We start from the raw sequence: 17,484 nt of genomic DNA, 5'->3' as shown, positions 1-17,484 counted from the left end.
TTTGTCATTGTGTATTCCTCCTCCGCCTCCTCCTCAGGTAAATTTTTGGTTTAAACGTATCCACCCCACTCCTCTTCCTTCAGACCCGCAGCTTTTCTTATTAATAATAACAACAATAAAAAAAAGAAAGCAAAGTCCTCCTCTTCTTCATTTTTTTTGTCCTTGCGCCATTCCTTTGTCATATAGTAAAGTTTTTCTTTTGTCATTTTTGGTTTATGCACTTCGACGAGCACCTCTACCTAACATCTCTTTGTTAAAGAGTCATCGGTTTGCTTTCCTTCAAAGAGAAAGAGTGGAGAGGTGCCGTGTCGACATCACGTGTTCTTGACAAAAAGGTCCCACGTTGCCTCCTTTCCATCTTTGTTTGTTTTTTTTGGATAGATAAAGATTTTTGGTTTCAATCTTCTCCTTTCTCTCCCTTCTCCCCTCTTTCACCTCTTTCCCTCCATCTCTCCTCTTTCATTCTGTGTATTTTTGGCATCGAAAGACTGGGAGAGAAGGAGAGAGAGAGCCATTGAGGAAAAGAAAAATAACGAAAGAAGAGCACAAGAGAGAGAAAGAGATAGCTTTGGTGTGAAAGGCGAGGTTATAGTATCCTCCTTCCTCCTCCTCTCTGATTGGCCCTTGGAGGGGGTCACTCGATCTTGGCCCCGCCCAGAGAGGGCGGGCTGTGTGCCATTTCGCTGGAGGAGCAGGAAGAGGCGGGGCTGGAGCAGGGAGAGGGGGAGCAGGGTGTGGGGCTGATGCTGCTGGCCGAGGGGAAGGGCGAGGACTGGGAGACTTTGGCTACGGTGGTGCTGACCAGTCCGGCGTTGGGATTCTGGCCAATGTGGAGGAGGGCGGGGTGGTTGAGGAAGAGGGAGGAGGGGATGCCCCCACCTTGACCCCCGGATGCCCCCAGCATCACCTTGCTCCCACCCTCAAGAGTGGAAAGAGGTAGGTGGCCACCACTGGCTGCTAGGGCTGAGGCAGAGAGAGAAAAAAGGTTAATAAAATTGCCCACCGTGGCCAGAGGACACTTTCACAGTATATCAGAATATAAAATCAATACTATATTAAGTTTTGGCTTTTAGTATTTGTCTTTTTTTCTTATTTCTTTTGGGGATTCATCATCTTTAGTTTAGTAACAGTGGTCCTTCTCTCAGGCTTCTTCACCTTCCACTGCTGAACTAAATGACTTCCTGCAGCACAGATCCCACCCTGTGTTAGAAAAAAGTGGGAAATTGTTCTTTTCAAAAAAACCTAATGTCAGTCCCCATTTCAACACACTGGCGCGAGATGTAACAGCTTGTTAAAAATAATCGAACATTGTGAAATATCTTCAGCGAGCTAATCTTAGGGGATCAGGTTTGCATCAGTTTAGCTGATCGGAGATCTGTGATTGGCTGTTTCATGCACAGACTGTGCCAAAGATAGAGAGCTGAATTTTAATTACACTCATGTTTATGACTGTTTAGCATAAGGAACACTTTTTTTTTAAAGTGCTCATTTTACGCACATCTGCAGGCTTATTTTATTTTGCGGATTTACTGAAATAGGTTTGCATGCTTTTATAATTTCATGCTGCCTATTTTCACCCTGCTCTGTCGACAGTGAAGCAGCGTTGGTTACGTACATAAATAGCATAGCTGTCTAATAGACCTCACACAAAAACAAAACCAAAGATCTGCGGTCGATTGTGTACTATACAGCAAAACCAAGGATGCTTTTTTGATTGCTCCTTTATTCCCAGTGGGTCACCACAGCAGAGGGACCCACTTAGTTGATCGGGCACAGATCCGAAGCCCTTCCTGACTCAACTCTCCCATTTATCTGTGCTTGGGATTGTAGGAGTAGGACAAGGAGAAGTGAACTAGCAGGTGACCCCCTGAGGCTGGGCTTGGATGCCAAACAAATGTATTAATTTCACGACACTGTGGCAAAACCTGCAGCTTCGATGGAAGCATTAACTGCCTGTACAACTTCTAATGTTTGTTCTTTGGGAAAAGAAACATTTGTAAATACGGCCTTCTCCTAGAGTTATGCAGTAAAGAGTAAAAGAGAAGCAGAAAGACTGTAGCATTAGCCCTGTTAGTAATTATATTGTGATTTGTCTATTGCTGTAGCATCATCTTCTTCTTTCCATTAGGGGTCGCCACAGTGGATCATCTGCCCCAACCTCATCCTGTCATTAGCATCCTCCTCTGTCACACCAGCCCTCTGCATCTCCGCCTTCATTACATTCATACTTCTCTGTGGTCTTCCCTTTTTTCCCTACCTGGCAGCTCCATCTCCAACATCCCTTTTCAAATATATTCACTATCCCTCCTCTGCAAACCATCTCAGCCTTGCCTCTCGGACTACATCTCCATCACTCCCAATAAATATCTGAGTATCTTCAGCTCTGCCTCCTGTTTTTTTTTGTGTCACCGTCTCTGTACATCATAGCAGGTCTCACTGCCATCTTCTTCTATTGTGGTTTCAAAAAAGGTAATGGAGTAAGTAATAAAAGTTCAGTTCTTCGCCCCTGCATATGAAACATTTTAGAGTTGCAGAAGCAGCTGAGCGAGAAAGTAAAATCAAGTCACCGTGTCTCATATGCTAGATCTATCTATCTATTCTACATTCTGTCAATGTTCTATGTAAATACATTTCTAAAGGTGCTGCTGACATGAAATTATCACCAGATGTCACTAACAACCCATCTAACCAACTAAAATCCATCTGTAATTAGAAAGTAATCTAGTTTAGTCCCAGCTGGTGGCCTATAAAAAGATCTCGTACAATAAACATCTCATGATGGGTAAAACTAATGAGCGCCTTCAAGCCCTTCGCAACTTTATTGTTGCAGACATAGTGATGGCATTACAGAAGAAATTCTAATCTACTCAAGCTACCTGCGAGCATCTTTTGGAGTGAAAAGAATTATCAGAAGAGTTATCCAAGAGCCAAGGACCTTGAATCAGCAGGTGCCACACAGGACTTCATTGCTGAAGAAAAAGCATGCTGAAGATCATTTAGGGTTTGCTGAATAACATGGAGACCAATCATCTGAAAGCCACTGAAAATCTATGAAATGACTAAAGCTCAGAGACTGTTTGTGTGGAAGAACGGGCCAAAATCACACCTGAGCAACGCACGCAGCTAGTTTCTCCATACATGAGGCGTTTTTAGGCTGTCATTGCCAATAAAGCCTTTTGTACAAAGTATTAAATACATTTCAGTAATACTGTTACCCTGTGTCATTTACCATCACTACACATAACTTATGGACATCTGTGTTTTTTGTTTTGCATGTGTGGACTGGATGGGTTGTTACTGACATCTGGTGAGAATTTCATGCCAATAGCACCTTTAGAAATATATTTATTTGGAACATTGATAAGAAGGTTTATTCCTACCGTTGGCTCTGTATGATCATCGAAAGCAGTTATATTTAATATTATCTTGGCTCTGTGTTGTTTACCGCAAACGCTCCAAGAGAAATGTGTGGCCTTAAAGGGAGAGGTAATAAAACCGCTTTTTCCAAGACGGTGGGTGAACAGTAGGGCTGCACTGAGGCCCAAAATAAGGTACATTTATGCTGATTATTTTTAACTGTAAATTATGCAAAGCTACTCAAGTGGAGTCCGAGAATAAAAGCAAGGGGAAATAAACATAATAGGCCCCCTTTAAAGGAAAGAGGAAGACTAAAAGTATAATATGGGCACTTTAACAGAAGTATTTGGCTACCAGACAGCTCTAAAGTGGAGAATGTCTTATGTGTTGACTGATTTACAGCCTGTTAAGAACAATTATGGTGGTTTTTTTGCTTTTCGGTGATAACGTTTGGTTTTCAGTGATGTTTTAAGATTAAAATCCCCTGTTGACTTTAGATACTCTGACAACAATCCATAAGTCCTCTGCCTGCTATTTGAATTACCGATATAAAAAGAACTTCACCTAAACTGAAAGATGACTTATGACGAACTTCCCAAACAGACTGCCTCGAAAAGATTTCTTCTGAGGTTTTCCCTCAAACTCTCAACATATTTTTGATGATTAGATAAAAAGATGAAAAGGATGCGTGAGACAGCACGAAGACAGAAACAAGCCCACACATTAACGTAAACCACCACCGTCACTTACACACAGACACTTGATGGGATGGGTTCATGCATGTAGATGATAATGTATGACAAATAAGTTTATTCCTCTTCTCTGCAGCTCTCTCAACTGTGGATGAACACACTTGTTTGCCCATTCATCCGTGTCTCCAGTCGGTAATCAGCGTGTGCGACCTGATTCACCCACCATGTATTAACTGTATTACTCATCCTCACACTTCTCTTTTTACTGCAGCTCCCTCCCCCTTCACGCTGTCACCCCACAAAGCGAGGTTAAAAACTAGCTCTGCTAAACTGACGTTAGCTGGGACTCTTCCCTGGTCACTCTTGTGGGACACAAAAGTTTTTTTGTGGCTATTTTTGTCTTGTTCTTGAGTGTAGGAAGGTTTATGTAGGGGTCCTGAAGAGTGTGCATTTGAGTTTTAACATTTATGTGTGTAGGTGTGTTTGAGAGGACGACTTCTCTAACAGTTTTAGAGGAGGAAGATGCACCGCCTTTCTGCTGAAGATGGGGTTTTTTTATGTATTCTCTGACCCTGAGACTGCTCAAGAAATGAAATAATACTGCACACCACCTCACCTCCACCTCAGCTTTGACCTTTTAATTATATTCTGTTTATGAGAGGGGCTGAAGGCAGGCTTTGTACCTCTTTTTTGTTATTCTCTCTCCTATTTTCCTTTCAATGTCTCTCTCTCTCTCTCTCTCTCTCTCACACACACACACACACACACACACACACACACACACACACACACACACACACACCTTGGATAGTGGCCAGGGGATTGTTACCGAGGAGGGCTTGATTCATCCCTGTGTTAACTCCCATCACAGTGTTCCTGTTGTGACACGCGCGCGCACACGCACCAAGCACGACACATGTGCAAGCAGACACACAAACAGAGACAGGCAGAGGAGAAAAGGTGAGGGAGGGGAGGAAAAAGCAGGTTTAGTGGCAAGGACAGGCAGAAGGCAAATTCATCTCAGCACGTATAAAGAGCAGAAGTTTGCTGACTGTTGGCTGCACAAATGCAAACGAGGTTCGAAATGCAGAAAGAAACAGAGCAACCTAATGAAGTATTATTCATCTTAACACAGAATTCACATGAAATAATGAAGAAACACATCTGAACTGTCTAAAGTGTGTAATGTGTGTGTGTGTGCTTCAGTCGTATTCACCTCAGGTTTGCAGCAAAATCGGTGATGTAGTTAGACACGTCACCATTCTTTTTACCCATTCGCCATAAGCTGTGAACACAAAAATCACACACACACACACACACACACACACACACACACACACACACACACACACACACACACACACACACACACACACACACACACACACACACACACACACACACACAGAGTTAGCATGCACTGCTGCACAGGGGAAGCAGTGGCATCCAGCGGCATGCTGGGATATCAGTTAATGCTTATGTGCTCAGTCACTGTTTGTGTGTTTGTGTGTACAGTAAAAAGCATTTAACTACAAATTGCAGCTGAACCGAGCGTGGAGCAGTGCAGTATTGATTGTGAGCAGTGTTTGTGGAAATGTGTGGCCGTATGCAGTTGCGTTTTCAGACTGCAGATCAAGATAAATGATTAAAACCGATGATTCACCTCTGACTTCATGTTGCTGGTGGGTAAGGTTAATGTTCAACCACGCACATAGATTGGTTTTAAATATTAATCCTTTGCATTTTATAATATTACTCATATTAAATGACTAATTAGTATTCGGGTTAATGATACAAGTATATGTAAACGTAATCCGTGTGAGATAAATATTTAGGCTTCAGGTGGCTCTAAATTTTCAGTCTAAGACCTTCTTTTTTGTCTACTTATGACTCAACATAGCGTCAGTGAGCACAATACACTTAACCTGATCATCTCAGGCTCATCAGCCCTATTCACTTTCTGTTTAACTATTTTGTTTATGAGAGGCAATCAGAAGAAAACTGGCCTAAAGGGAGATAAACTGAGGAGCTGCACAGGGAGCTGGTATAAGATAATTCAGGCTTATTATGAATTATTATGCAGAGCTAGTCTAGAGGGATATGGAGCTAAAAAGGAGCACAGCAGTTCCCCTTTTTTTCCTACACATATTTTTTGATGTATATTTTCTGATACTTCTGCTGACAGTGGAGGCGAATTAATCTTTTTTAAATGTGCTTGTCACAGCTTTGAATTGAGTTATGTCCAAAATATTATATTTCCTGTTTGCAAAGTTTATTTTCTTCACAAGCACAAAACGGGTGTTGCCAATAAAAACTGGAACGTTTCTTTTTCTGCACTGAATTGCTGCTTTTAATTTTCCAACACTGCTAGCACCAGAGATGACGCTCCACGTTCAGGATCCATAGCAGTCAGTCGTCAAACTCAGAGAGGTATCAAATCTGTCAAAGACAGAACAACAGCTACGCCACATATGTCTCTCTGTCACTATCGTCAAACCTGCATTTATTTGGGTGAAAGCTGCGGTGGTAAGAGGTGCTCTGAGGTGCTTTGCTGTGAAGGCCTCGTGGCCTCTTACCCTGTGTTAAGGTTGAGTGTGCTGTGGCTGGGGGTGGCCGGGCTGGCTGTGCTGCGGGGAGGAATAGGTGGAGGAGGTGGAGTTGCCGGGGAGGGAGTGGAGCTGAGTGGGGTGTGGGTTAAGCTGAGAGAGGGGTGGGTGGAGGTGAGGCTGGAAGTCAGAGGGCAGACGGAGGACATGGTGGTCACCGATGTGCTGCTGAGACTCGTCACGGCCTGTGACATCTGGCTGGACATCTGTCAGAGAGGAAAAAGAGGACAGCGGCGTGTTTATTACCGACGACTTCGATAAAAATACTTTTGGGAAAGTTGCTGCAATGCGTTCGACTAGGCGTACCATGTGAGGGCTGTAGCAGGGTGGCTTGTGCGCTGGTGGGGCTGTGGGGGGCTGGTTGGGCAGAGGAGGAGTGGCACTGCTCGGGTTGATGCGCTTCTCTTTTTGCCTGCGGTTGCAGAACCAGACCCGGATCACCTCCTTCTCCATGTTGAGTTGCTCGGCGATCAGCAGGATCTCCTCTGAGGTAGGCTTCTGGTTCTGCAGAAGGTGGCATGATGGAAAATATTAACAACGGCAAGACGTGAAGAATTTTCACAACCACAAAGAATGAAAATCTGAAAATTACAGAAAATAAAAGGCTGTGTACACAAATTACTTTACTGTCAGGTGTCTAATGAAGCTGAAGGCTTCATTTGTCAATGTGTTTGTTACAAGTGCTGCGAGGCTGACAACAAAACCATACACAGTGGTGACAGGAAACCACAAACATCTTTATTTGTACTTAAAAACACTTTAAGAGGGGCGAAGCCAGCTACTGTCAGATCAGTCTGCCTCGGTGGATCTTGCATTTGGGGCAAGATTAAGTATTATTAAGTAAGTATTTCGGTGACTTTTTTAATATTTTAAAATCCACATTTAGTTGTTTTGTTTTTTTTGGTGTATAACCTATGAGCAACACCAACATAAAAGGGATAAAGATAAAAGAATCCTGTGTAATACAGAAAAAAAGACAGTCACTGTAATAATAAGTTGACTCATCTTACCGTCATGAAAGAGCGCTCCAGGGCCACACGTACATTCGTCTCGATGCTGGTTCTCTTCTTTCTGCGGCGCGAGGGAACGCCGTCGAAGCCCAGAGAGGGTGAGGACAGGGAGCTGGGGCTGGGCAGGGTGCTGTCTATGGACATGGTCTCTGAAGGGCAAATTCACCAGCACGTTCACACAAGCTTAACGTTCAACTGACAACAGTCATAACACCTACTCTGTGCATCTGCAGTTCTTGGAAAATACTGTGAATCATCTCTATCTCAATCTGATATTCCAGTTTGTGTGACTGCAGTGATCTCACCTGCATCATTCAGCCACTTCTCCAGCAGTGGCTTCAGCTTGCACATGTTCTTAAAGCTCAGGTTGAGGGCTTCGAAGCGGGAGATGGTGGTCTGGCTGAAGTCATTGCCGTACAGCTTCCCCATGGCCAAGCCTACATCTCCCTGATGGACAGATTAAAAGCAAAAGAAATTAAAATGTATTCACCAAAAAAACCCAAAGCATGTAGTGTTGGTGTAGAGGGGTGTCTCACTTACCTGTGTGAAGCCTAGTTTGATGCGTCTTTGTTTGAAAGTGCGGGCAAACTGTTCCAGCTCTTCGAGGTCACTGGGGTCCTCGGGGTGAGAGGTCACGGAAGGCACCGTGGTCACACCTCCACCACTCACCTCCACACCCTTATCTCGCTGCAGCGGGAGGAGTGAAAGTGAGAGTGAGACAGAAACAGAAGTGTTTGTTAATGACTCGTGCTGCTGAGGCTGGGTTTTTCTTTTCCACTGACTAAAGCTTCAAAGTTTCCTTGTACCTGTGCCTGAAGCCCCATTCTAGTCGGAGCAGAGAGCAGGCTCCCTTGGTTTTGCTGAGGTAGCGGAATAAGATTTGGTGTCGATAGGAGTCCTAAAGAAGAAAAGCAAAATATGAGTTCTGTGTATAATTTGTGTCTAAATGACTGTATCTATAAGTTATTCTGCCATAAAGGGCCTCCCCACCTTGCTGGCTCTGCTGTGCCTGTGGAAGGAGGAACTGGGCAGGAGACGGGAGCGGGTGGCCGGGGACCAACACCAGTTGCTGTAGCTGCAGCAGCTGCTGAATGTCCTTTCCAGTAGAGAGAGAGAGAACGGATACATCAGACAGACAATAAGATTTTGCAATTCTACAAGCAGAAGGACGGCTTAGTCACATCAAAATGTGCTAGTATGTTATATACGGTTCCTCCAGCTCAGGAAAGGAGGTATATGAAATGTATACCAACAGAACGCGTAGAAGCGAAAGGAAAAACTTTTTCTGTCACGTCAGAGTTAAGAAAAGGAAAATGTGTGCGTTCATGCAAGGTGGAAACTGTGAATCACGAAATCTACAGTAGACATGCATTATGAGCTGCTCCATGGATTGATAGCGGCTCCTCAATCACGCCGCTCATCAGGAAGTGGCTTTAACGGCAGCCAGTACCTGGGCAGTGAGCTGGATTGGCTGGGAGAGGGTGAGCTGGGATGGAGGAGGTGGGACAGGGACGCTTTGGGCGCTCTGCTCCTGTGTATTCTGTCCCTGGGACTGCGACTGAGTCTGCTGCCCCACTTGCTGCTGTTGTTGTTGTTGCTGCTGCTGCTGCTGCTGGGCTTGCTGATTGGCTGCTGCAGCTGCCTGAGCTTGCTGATTGGCTTGGGCGGCTGCGTGGGCAGCGTGAGCTGCATGGGCTGCATTGGACTGCTGCACAGCTGCAGCCAGGAGCTGCGCTTGAGCCTGCTGCAGCAACAGCTGCTGCTGCGCCGGCAACAGAGCTGTCAACTGGTGGAAAGGACGAGAGAAGAGAGGAGAAGCAAGGAGAGGAGAGGATTAAGAAATCAAGAGTGGGAAATGCACAAAGGTGACAAAAGAGGGAAACAAAGTGTTCAAAAAGCACCACCAGAGGAGCGAGCGAGGCAAAAGCAAAAGCCAAGTGCGTGTCTGTGTGAGCATACTACAAGTCAGTCTTACCCCTGCTAACTGGGAGCCGGTCAGCATGAGCTGTGTGTGTTGCAGAGCAGTCTGTGAGGGGGTCGGGCCGTGAGAGGAAGGGAGGGCTGGGGACATGTCAGCACACTCCTCCATCTTATTCTAAGATGAAGACATAACAGCAAAGCATATACAGAAATGGAAACACGGTTAGAGGGCCAGCGCTAGAATTAAAGCTCGATTTGATATAAACGTGTTTGTAATTATCCGATCGAGACTATGCAAGCAAATGCCATCCTGTCACAGATATCCATAAGTTAGGAAAATATTAAATATCTTTGGATAATATTGGACTAATTAAGTGCTACTTTAACTCAATTCTAGAGCATGAGACTATAAGAATTTATCCATGTTTAAGACACATAGCTCACTAGGATAAATCATTTGAATGTCTTAAAGCGTGCAATTTCCTCGAATGCTTCAAATGTGTCCCCAGTCTGTGTGATAAAATACAACTCCACTAGACTTTTTTCCCCTGTCCCATCCTTCTCAAAGAGTTGATCTTTCCTCCCAGACCCAGCCATGTTCAGACAGACAGAGGGGATCTTTTCCAGCGTACCTATTTGAATATCTCTTGTGGTATGCAAATAGGGAAGATTTTACCTTTTGGTGAGAAGTAATATTTCAGATTTACTTCAGTACTGAAAAGGCTTTGTGAAAAACACGAGTGCCATCATACTCTCTGCTCTTTGCAAACGTGTTTACATTGGGGACTGGGTGGAGAGTCGACACATTATCAACCTCAACGTCGAGCGTGACAAAAGAGTAATTCAGTGCATAGAAATGAACACAAAGCTGAAGCAGCCGTACCGTCAATAAAACCCAGCGTGTGACGTTGAGACACAAAAGATGTACAAACGCAAACACAGGCTCAGACACACACACACAGTTCAGTAATGTGGACACACACGCAAAAGCACACACTCACCTTGGTGCTGCTCAGGTTTGGTGACAGAGGAAAAGGACAGGCTTTCATTGACTGAGTCTAGAAGAGAAGAATTAGACACAGTCTTAGAAATTACTTCAAAATGCATCATATTCCATCTCTGCTAAAAGAAAAATGGATATCTGGATTCCTGACTGTGTGAAAAGTTAGCTTGCGATGTTACTTGCAAATAACTGAGGGACTAATCGATGGGGGAAGTGATGGTTAGTTTGTCTGGAAGTACCGACTTTTGGTGAAAACAGATAAAAAAAAGAAAGGAAAGGCAGGTTTGATGGAGCTCTTTTATCAAAATGTTGCAAGTAAATATTTTTTTTTATGTCAGACTCTGTGCTGGAGTGTGTGTGCAACACTGAATCTTCTTCTTAGGTGGATCAATCAGAAAAAAGATGAAGGGGGGGGGGGGGGGAGATGAAGGTAAATACACAGGAGTAACATGTACCTGATGATTTGATTCTGGTCCATTCCGCTCTGAATCTGTGTGGGTGGCAAAGGAAAAAGTGATAAATGACATCTTCATCACTGCATCAACTTACAGCTGCAATTTCCGAAGTCATGCATGTGTCGCTCTTTTTGTTTTTTTGGTTTTTTTTAACATATATATTCCGCATTAAATCACGTGTACGTGTGGGTGTGTGTTTGCCGTCTGCCTCTCAGACCCTCGCCGCTTACCTGTGCCCTCCAATGGTGAGTCAGCCCCGACTTTTTCAGCCTCTCCTGGCTTTGACATCCTGATATCTGTAACAGGAAAGCACGCAGATAAACAAGTCAGACAGGCTGACTCCTAAATATGTGTCAGATAAAAAGTGCAGAGAGTGACAGAATAACAGAAGAAGCAAGCGGAGACAATCTAGATGACAGAAGGGAAAAGAGTACGGCCAGGGCGCTCATCTCAGATAGGTTAGGGTTAAATGTTTTCAGGTCACAGCCTGAGCCTACACACTGTACACCACACAATGTAGCTGAATCATTCACTGAGCCCACATTCATTCATTCTTTCTTTCCAATTAGTGGTTTAACATAAGAGTAGGTTGACCCAAGGTGTCTGCTGGTTCTAAATTTAACTCAAGGTGTTTACGTGGGAGACTTGGTGTACTAAAAATGTCTCACACTGTGTGTCACTCATTACAAGACCACATCACTTCCTGGTTGAATTGGGACAGTCCCTATAGCAACAGCAATGAATGGAGGGAGACAATAAGCTAAAGTCTTTAATTACTTTATTAGCACAAAAACACGGGAGCATTTTGGTAGCAGGGTGTACAGGAAAGATGGGACTGAAGATAATTAGTGTGGGTGAGAGGGTGTTTATATATAACTACACACACGTGTGTGTGTGTGGGTGTTTCTCTAGCAGTTTTCTTTCTATGTTACAGTACAACAGTACCATTTCATTATAAAAGCCTTTTTATTTGTCTGAAACCACAAACTGTTGTGTCCATTTGAAACCCTTTTTTCCCCCCCTGCTCTGACTCCTTAACATGCGCACACACAAACACACACAGATACACAGCGCTACTTCCCTTTTGTGAAAACATGCAAATCTGCCCAACGACCAACTAATTATATCTGCCACCTGCATAATAAACTCTCAGTCTCCCTCCTCCTTTTTCTCTCTACTCTTTCCCCCCCTTCCTCTCCTCTTTATGTCTCCTCTCTTCATCCTGTAGTCTCACGGGCTGCACATGACATAAACTGTACATCTTCCCTCTGCCTTTTATCAGCATGACACCTTAAATATAGAAAATGTCCAACAAGCAAGTGGTCAAGCATTGTTTTCGCCATCAGGGGGCAGTAATCACACACGAAGAAGATGCTCTGCTGACCAACACTGACCCCAGGCCAGTTTTAAATTAGCAAAGCATCAGTAAAGTGCAGTCACTAATCGTAAAAAGTGATACCGATCAAGAGTCACTCCCTTATCAGATGTTCATTCAGCTGCAGAAACACATTCGTCTCAGTGAAACAGATGTGAGAACAGTGGACTTTGGTACACATAGTGTCTTTAGGGAAAGGGGGAAGTGATGATCAGCTTGAAAAGCGCCATTCTGCCGCCAGTGGCTATAACCCTGTGTAAATACACACACACACACGCATGTGCATACACACACACACACTGACTGCAGGATTTCCCTTAAATAGCTGAAGATAAATCGGTCACCCAACGATGCGGATGCAAACATCTGGTTAATATATTATTCTGGTCAGTTTGCGGTTATTCCAGCATTTCATTTGGCACCTGCTTTCAGTGTTACGTGATGTGGCTATTAGTGAAACCAAAAAAAAACAAAACTGCCCAGTGTTGCTCAACTTCTGACAAAAACCCACCGAATATGCACAGAAATAACATCTTCCTCTAAATAATCACAAATTTTTGCCACGCGTAACAAACTGTACCCCATAGCAAAAATCTATAACACACTGTAAAATTTCCACTTCTTCCACATTGGGCCCTGTTACACTGCGATCTTCAGCGCGTGGAGTGTACAATACTAAAGCCAAATCCCCCTCCTCATATAAAATGATTGCCCAGCTCATAAAACCGAAGTAATGCAGAGCTCCCAAAGTGCTGCCTATCGCACTGCGCTGCCCCGTCGCAGGACACGGGGAGAAGGTGCGCGTTGATTCATGGTTAAAAATGGTCTACAGACAGTAGCATGGTGGATAATGTGGTCAGTAATACAGTGGTGGGACAGTATATCAAGATGTAGTGTCTTTTTCTCACTTCCCCTCCCGACTTCCCCTTGTACCGGGTTGAGCGCAGAGTGCTAAACCCAACACTTACTGTCAGCGAGGCTATTAATATTAGCCTGCTCTCTCTCTCTCACTCTCTCTTTCACTCTTTTAAAACCTCCCTCTCTTTTACAACACACTGCTGCACACACAAACACAAATAATTTCGTGTTGGGGTGACTTACACGCTTTGAACATGTTTACAGTGTAAGCGGAGGACGCATCTCTTGACTGTTTTTTTTGCACATGTGGTGCAAACTGCATTTACTGCAGGGATAAGACAGTGCTTCTAACAGGTTTAATTGCTCAGCCCTGTCATTGTTGCTCCGCTACAGCATATGCAGCCCTTGGAGTTAAACAGTAGAGTTCAGAGTTGCTTCACCATACTGAGTGAATCCACAGCAGAGCAAATTTAATGCTGTATAATCCTGTGTCATGAATAAATGATGCAATAGAAAGGAACAAGGAACAACAGTGCCTGTGCTCAGTCTGGACTGTTTCTGTTATTCTCCTCTGGGTATTTTGGCCGAGATGAAACTCCACTGCAACCACCCTGCAAACCCCTCCCCCTTCCCCCCCTCCCCACCAACTCTTCACCCAACTTCCTGATTCAGGACATAACCCCAGCGCCAAGGGGGGTGTCTGGGAACTGGAGTCATAAAACTTACTAACTACAGATTTGAGAAGCCAAGCGTTGCTGAGGGTTGCCGAATTTGATTGCAAAGAAACATTTTCCATTTAAAAGTGAATGTCAAAGAGTCATGTCAACACCAATCGCATATCTGTGCCAGGATGAGACAAGCAGGAAGAACATGTTAGTGTCTAAATTGTTAATATAGTAATGATAAAATATGGAGCTGGACAGATATTAATAATATTAGAAATAATAATAATAATAAAACGATGATTTAGGAATCAAGAGAAGAACTCAAGCTGAAAAAACAAATACAGTGAGAACCTGAAGGAACAAATTTGGGATGCCACAACAAGGCCATAACATGTCATGAGGGTCTCTGCTCTTGTCAGTTTGGGTCGTTTGTTTAATCTAAGTTACTATTGTTGTGTTTTTTTGTTTGTAACACATAAAAATGCCTCATACAAGTGAATAAAACACATGAATGTAACCAAATGCTGCTGGAACTGAGAGACAAAGGTCACCACCACATAATGCCCATAAAATCATTTTTTCCCACTTCTACACAGTGTAAATAATTTTTTTTTACGGATGGCAATGATGTACTTTGACCAGATTAATAAGACTGAGTGCTTTCAAATTTCCACACTTAATTTCCCTCATTCATTTACTTTCAATGTTTAAAATGAGCAAAAATGATTAACTTTACAGAAAACCTAAACACGGCTCACGAGGTGACACATCAAAAATAATTGTACAAGATTATTCCCGATATACACGAATGTTTACCGCACTGGCTTTCCACACCGGTGCACCTTTGTGAAGCTGTGCGTTACATAATCTGGCGTGATGTGCCGTTTGTTGAAGTTTGCGAGAAGGACATGTCACTTTGGTCAGAGTAACTTCCCAGAGGTCACAGCAGTGACCACATGAGGTTAAGGAGTGACTCTGTGAATGTTGTGCCGTGAATCACTCACTGATAAACCGTGAACATCACAGATCTTATATATATATTTTTTTAGAAATTCTATCTCGACGACAAAGACTGAGTAATGTGAGCTAATTGACATTTAGAAATTGTATTTCGGGTAACGGGTGAGTCAGCTAACTGCTTGCTGATCTCTCGTAGGTCGTCGGTCAACCGAGACTTTGTCTGCCTGTTCTCATAGGCTGTGCTGAGCGGACCACCCAGACGCAGAGTAGGAAGAGTTACACTATTCCTACTCCGCATTATTTGTAAATGCTGAGGCTAAAAAAAAGGTTTTTTTTACATAACTGTCCTTAAATCAGAGAGTTTGGAATTCATTGACAGACTTGAAAATGAGCAATAATCAATGCAATGCTCCATCGCACACACACAAACACAAAGTATCCTCCAGCTTTAAAGATGCACTTTATCAGAAAAAACATCTGTAAAGTGAACACACAAGTAACGGCGCTCATCACTGGAGAGAAAGCGTTTTGATGATGGACAATGAAAAGTAATCTCAGTACAGAAACACAGTCGAGCTGCAGAAGTCGCCTTTCATTAGCTGAATGTTAGAAAAGACTCTTCAAATAAACTTTTCATTACATTTTCCTCAAGGTTATTTAGCATTCAATATTCAGTTTAAACACGCACACACACACACACACACACACACACACACACACACACACACACACACACACACACACAAACAGAGGCATGCTACGGGCTGGTGAAGTGTCTGACCTTTCCCTATGCAAGAGACAGGCGTCCACTCATCCATCCATCCATCCATCCACCCCCCCTCCATCCCTCGTACCACCTCTCACCCTTTGATGTTCCCCAATTAGCTGAGCTTGTTAGACCCACTGGCATTAATCAACAGCATATCACAATCTCTCTCTCTCACACACACACACACACACACACACACACACACACACACACACACACACACACACACACACACACACACGTCCCTCTAACTCACGCAAAGCTTAATTGGTCTTGGTAAATGAAGGCCAGCAACGATAGAGAGCTGCACAGACAGTCACTCACCTGGCAACCACATACTGGAGAAGTCCTTTGCTGCTATTGCCGCTGTCTTGGTCATATCTGCGAGAGAGCGTATACGCGACCTAAAGAATAACTCTCACTCTCCCTCTCTCTGTCGCTCTCTAACCAAAAGGAGGAGTGTATTAAATCATATGGTTGAATTACTCTTCCCCTCTCTTCTCTCTCTCTCTCTCTCTGTTTCTCTCTCGCTCACACATGCACATGACAGTAGTCCACACCCCCCAAGCCCCACCTCCTCCCCACATCCTGCAACACACAGGAAGTAAGCCTCAAAAGAGTAGGAACTGTTCTCAAAGAGGAGAGAAAAATACAAAAAAGATAAAAAAGAAATTGGAGACACGCAAGAGGTTAAAGAGTGGGAGAGAGTGAGTGAGTGAGCGAGGAGATCGAATAGATAGAGGAGTTGAAAAGGAGGGGGATGATTGGTGCCGTCGGAAAGTGATGGCGCGGCTGGAAACAGCCACTCACACACACACTCACGCTCACTCACTCACACACACAAAGGAGAAAAACAGCGGGTTTGACATCACAGACGACTCTATGATAGATTTATATACTATAAAACCCAGCGGAGGATCAAAACTTCTCCAAAACTCAGCTGATCACGTTCCCCCCCCCTAAATTCTACGCCAGATCTTGCAGTTTTATCAGTTTACCATGAGTCACGGCTCCCGCGCCCCGGTCATATCTATGTTTATGTCTGACGCTGGGACTGCCATTAGAGAGTACACCAGTGGGCGTAAGGTGGTCTGTCGAGGGAGGTCGACACCAACAAGAGAAGATGTGAGACATCCTCAGCTAAGTATAACAACCACAGCTCCACTCTAAGCCGAGAGGAAGGAAAAACTCAGTCACAACACTCACTGTACCACTGACCACGCCACAGTGAGTGCTACACCACAGAAACCCACAACGTGAATCTCTACACGTGATGGGTAGATGTGGCACGAATGTGGAACATGGAAGATAAACTATATACGCGTTGTTATCAGTGTCGCCCACAAGGATTAAAAGGCTAAGAGGTAAATAAGTGAAAATCTGAGTCCAATGAATGATCATATGGAAGCAGATCAGCGTGTTTCAGCATTAATACTGCCTACGGTTTCACATCTGTGTCAACGTGCTGCCCTGGCAGCAGGATGAAGCGACCACAAGGTGGCACTCTTGATTCTCTAAAGCTGATGAACGAACCATCCACAGACGAGAAGTCAGAGCACCGCTCCCCTCCCCGTCCTTCTCCCTTGGTCCGAGTTCACTAATTCAAAAGCTAACGGCAGCAGAGTTCCCAAGTTTAACCTTATAAATACTTTATGTGGTGATTTACAACAGCCCAATGTACTCCTGGATAGATGCACAGTAAGAAGTGCATACAGCACTCCACTGGAGGTGCTCAGTTATACAGAGACACAGTTTTGAATTTGTCCTGAATCACAAAAAAAAAGAGACTGAGGCTACAGCTGTCCATATATGTT

The 17,484-nt window shown here is 44.0% G+C and overlaps 1 protein-coding gene across 6 annotated transcripts in view; it reads right to left on the bottom strand.

Moving 5' to 3' along the window:
• Nucleotides 1-494: 494 nt before the first annotated feature.
• pou2f2b (POU class 2 homeobox 2b) overlaps nt 495-17,484 on the bottom strand; it is a 68,511-nt gene continuing 51,521 nt past the window's right edge. For 3 of the 6 annotated variants that reach the window (XM_026183828.2, XM_080308409.1, XM_026183826.2), the window contains 15 exons: nt 11,274-11,339; nt 11,044-11,078; nt 10,587-10,643; nt 9,641-9,760; nt 9,116-9,451; nt 8,656-8,761; nt 8,472-8,563; nt 8,206-8,352; nt 7,971-8,112; nt 7,666-7,814; nt 6,962-7,159; nt 6,626-6,861; nt 5,266-5,334; nt 4,852-4,925; nt 495-963 (listed from right to left, as the gene is read on the bottom strand). In XM_026183828.2, the coding sequence (XP_026039613.2) occupies nt 635-963; nt 4,852-4,925; nt 5,266-5,334; nt 6,626-6,861; nt 6,962-7,159; nt 7,666-7,814; nt 7,971-8,112; nt 8,206-8,352; nt 8,472-8,563; nt 8,656-8,761; nt 9,116-9,451; nt 9,641-9,760; nt 10,587-10,643; nt 11,044-11,078; nt 11,274-11,339 (2,156 nt within the window). In that variant the 3' untranslated portion in view covers nt 495-634. Of the gene's footprint in view, nt 964-4,851; nt 4,926-5,265; nt 5,335-6,625; nt 6,862-6,961; nt 7,160-7,665; nt 7,815-7,970; nt 8,113-8,205; nt 8,353-8,471; nt 8,564-8,655; nt 8,762-9,115; nt 9,452-9,640; nt 9,761-10,586; nt 10,644-11,043; nt 11,079-11,273; nt 11,340-15,994; nt 16,179-17,484 lie in introns of those variants that run through there. The other 3 variants (XM_026183829.2, XM_080308410.1, XM_080308411.1) reach the window with 3 other exon arrangements.

Source organism: Astatotilapia calliptera, chromosome 11 (assembly GCF_964374335.1).
Source record: "Astatotilapia calliptera chromosome 11, fAstCal68.1, whole genome shotgun sequence".
NCBI classification, from domain to species: Eukaryota; Metazoa; Chordata; class Actinopteri; order Cichliformes; family Cichlidae; genus Astatotilapia; species Astatotilapia calliptera.
Note: the sequence above shows the minus strand (reverse complement) of the source record. Positions and strands in the feature narration are given on the sequence as shown.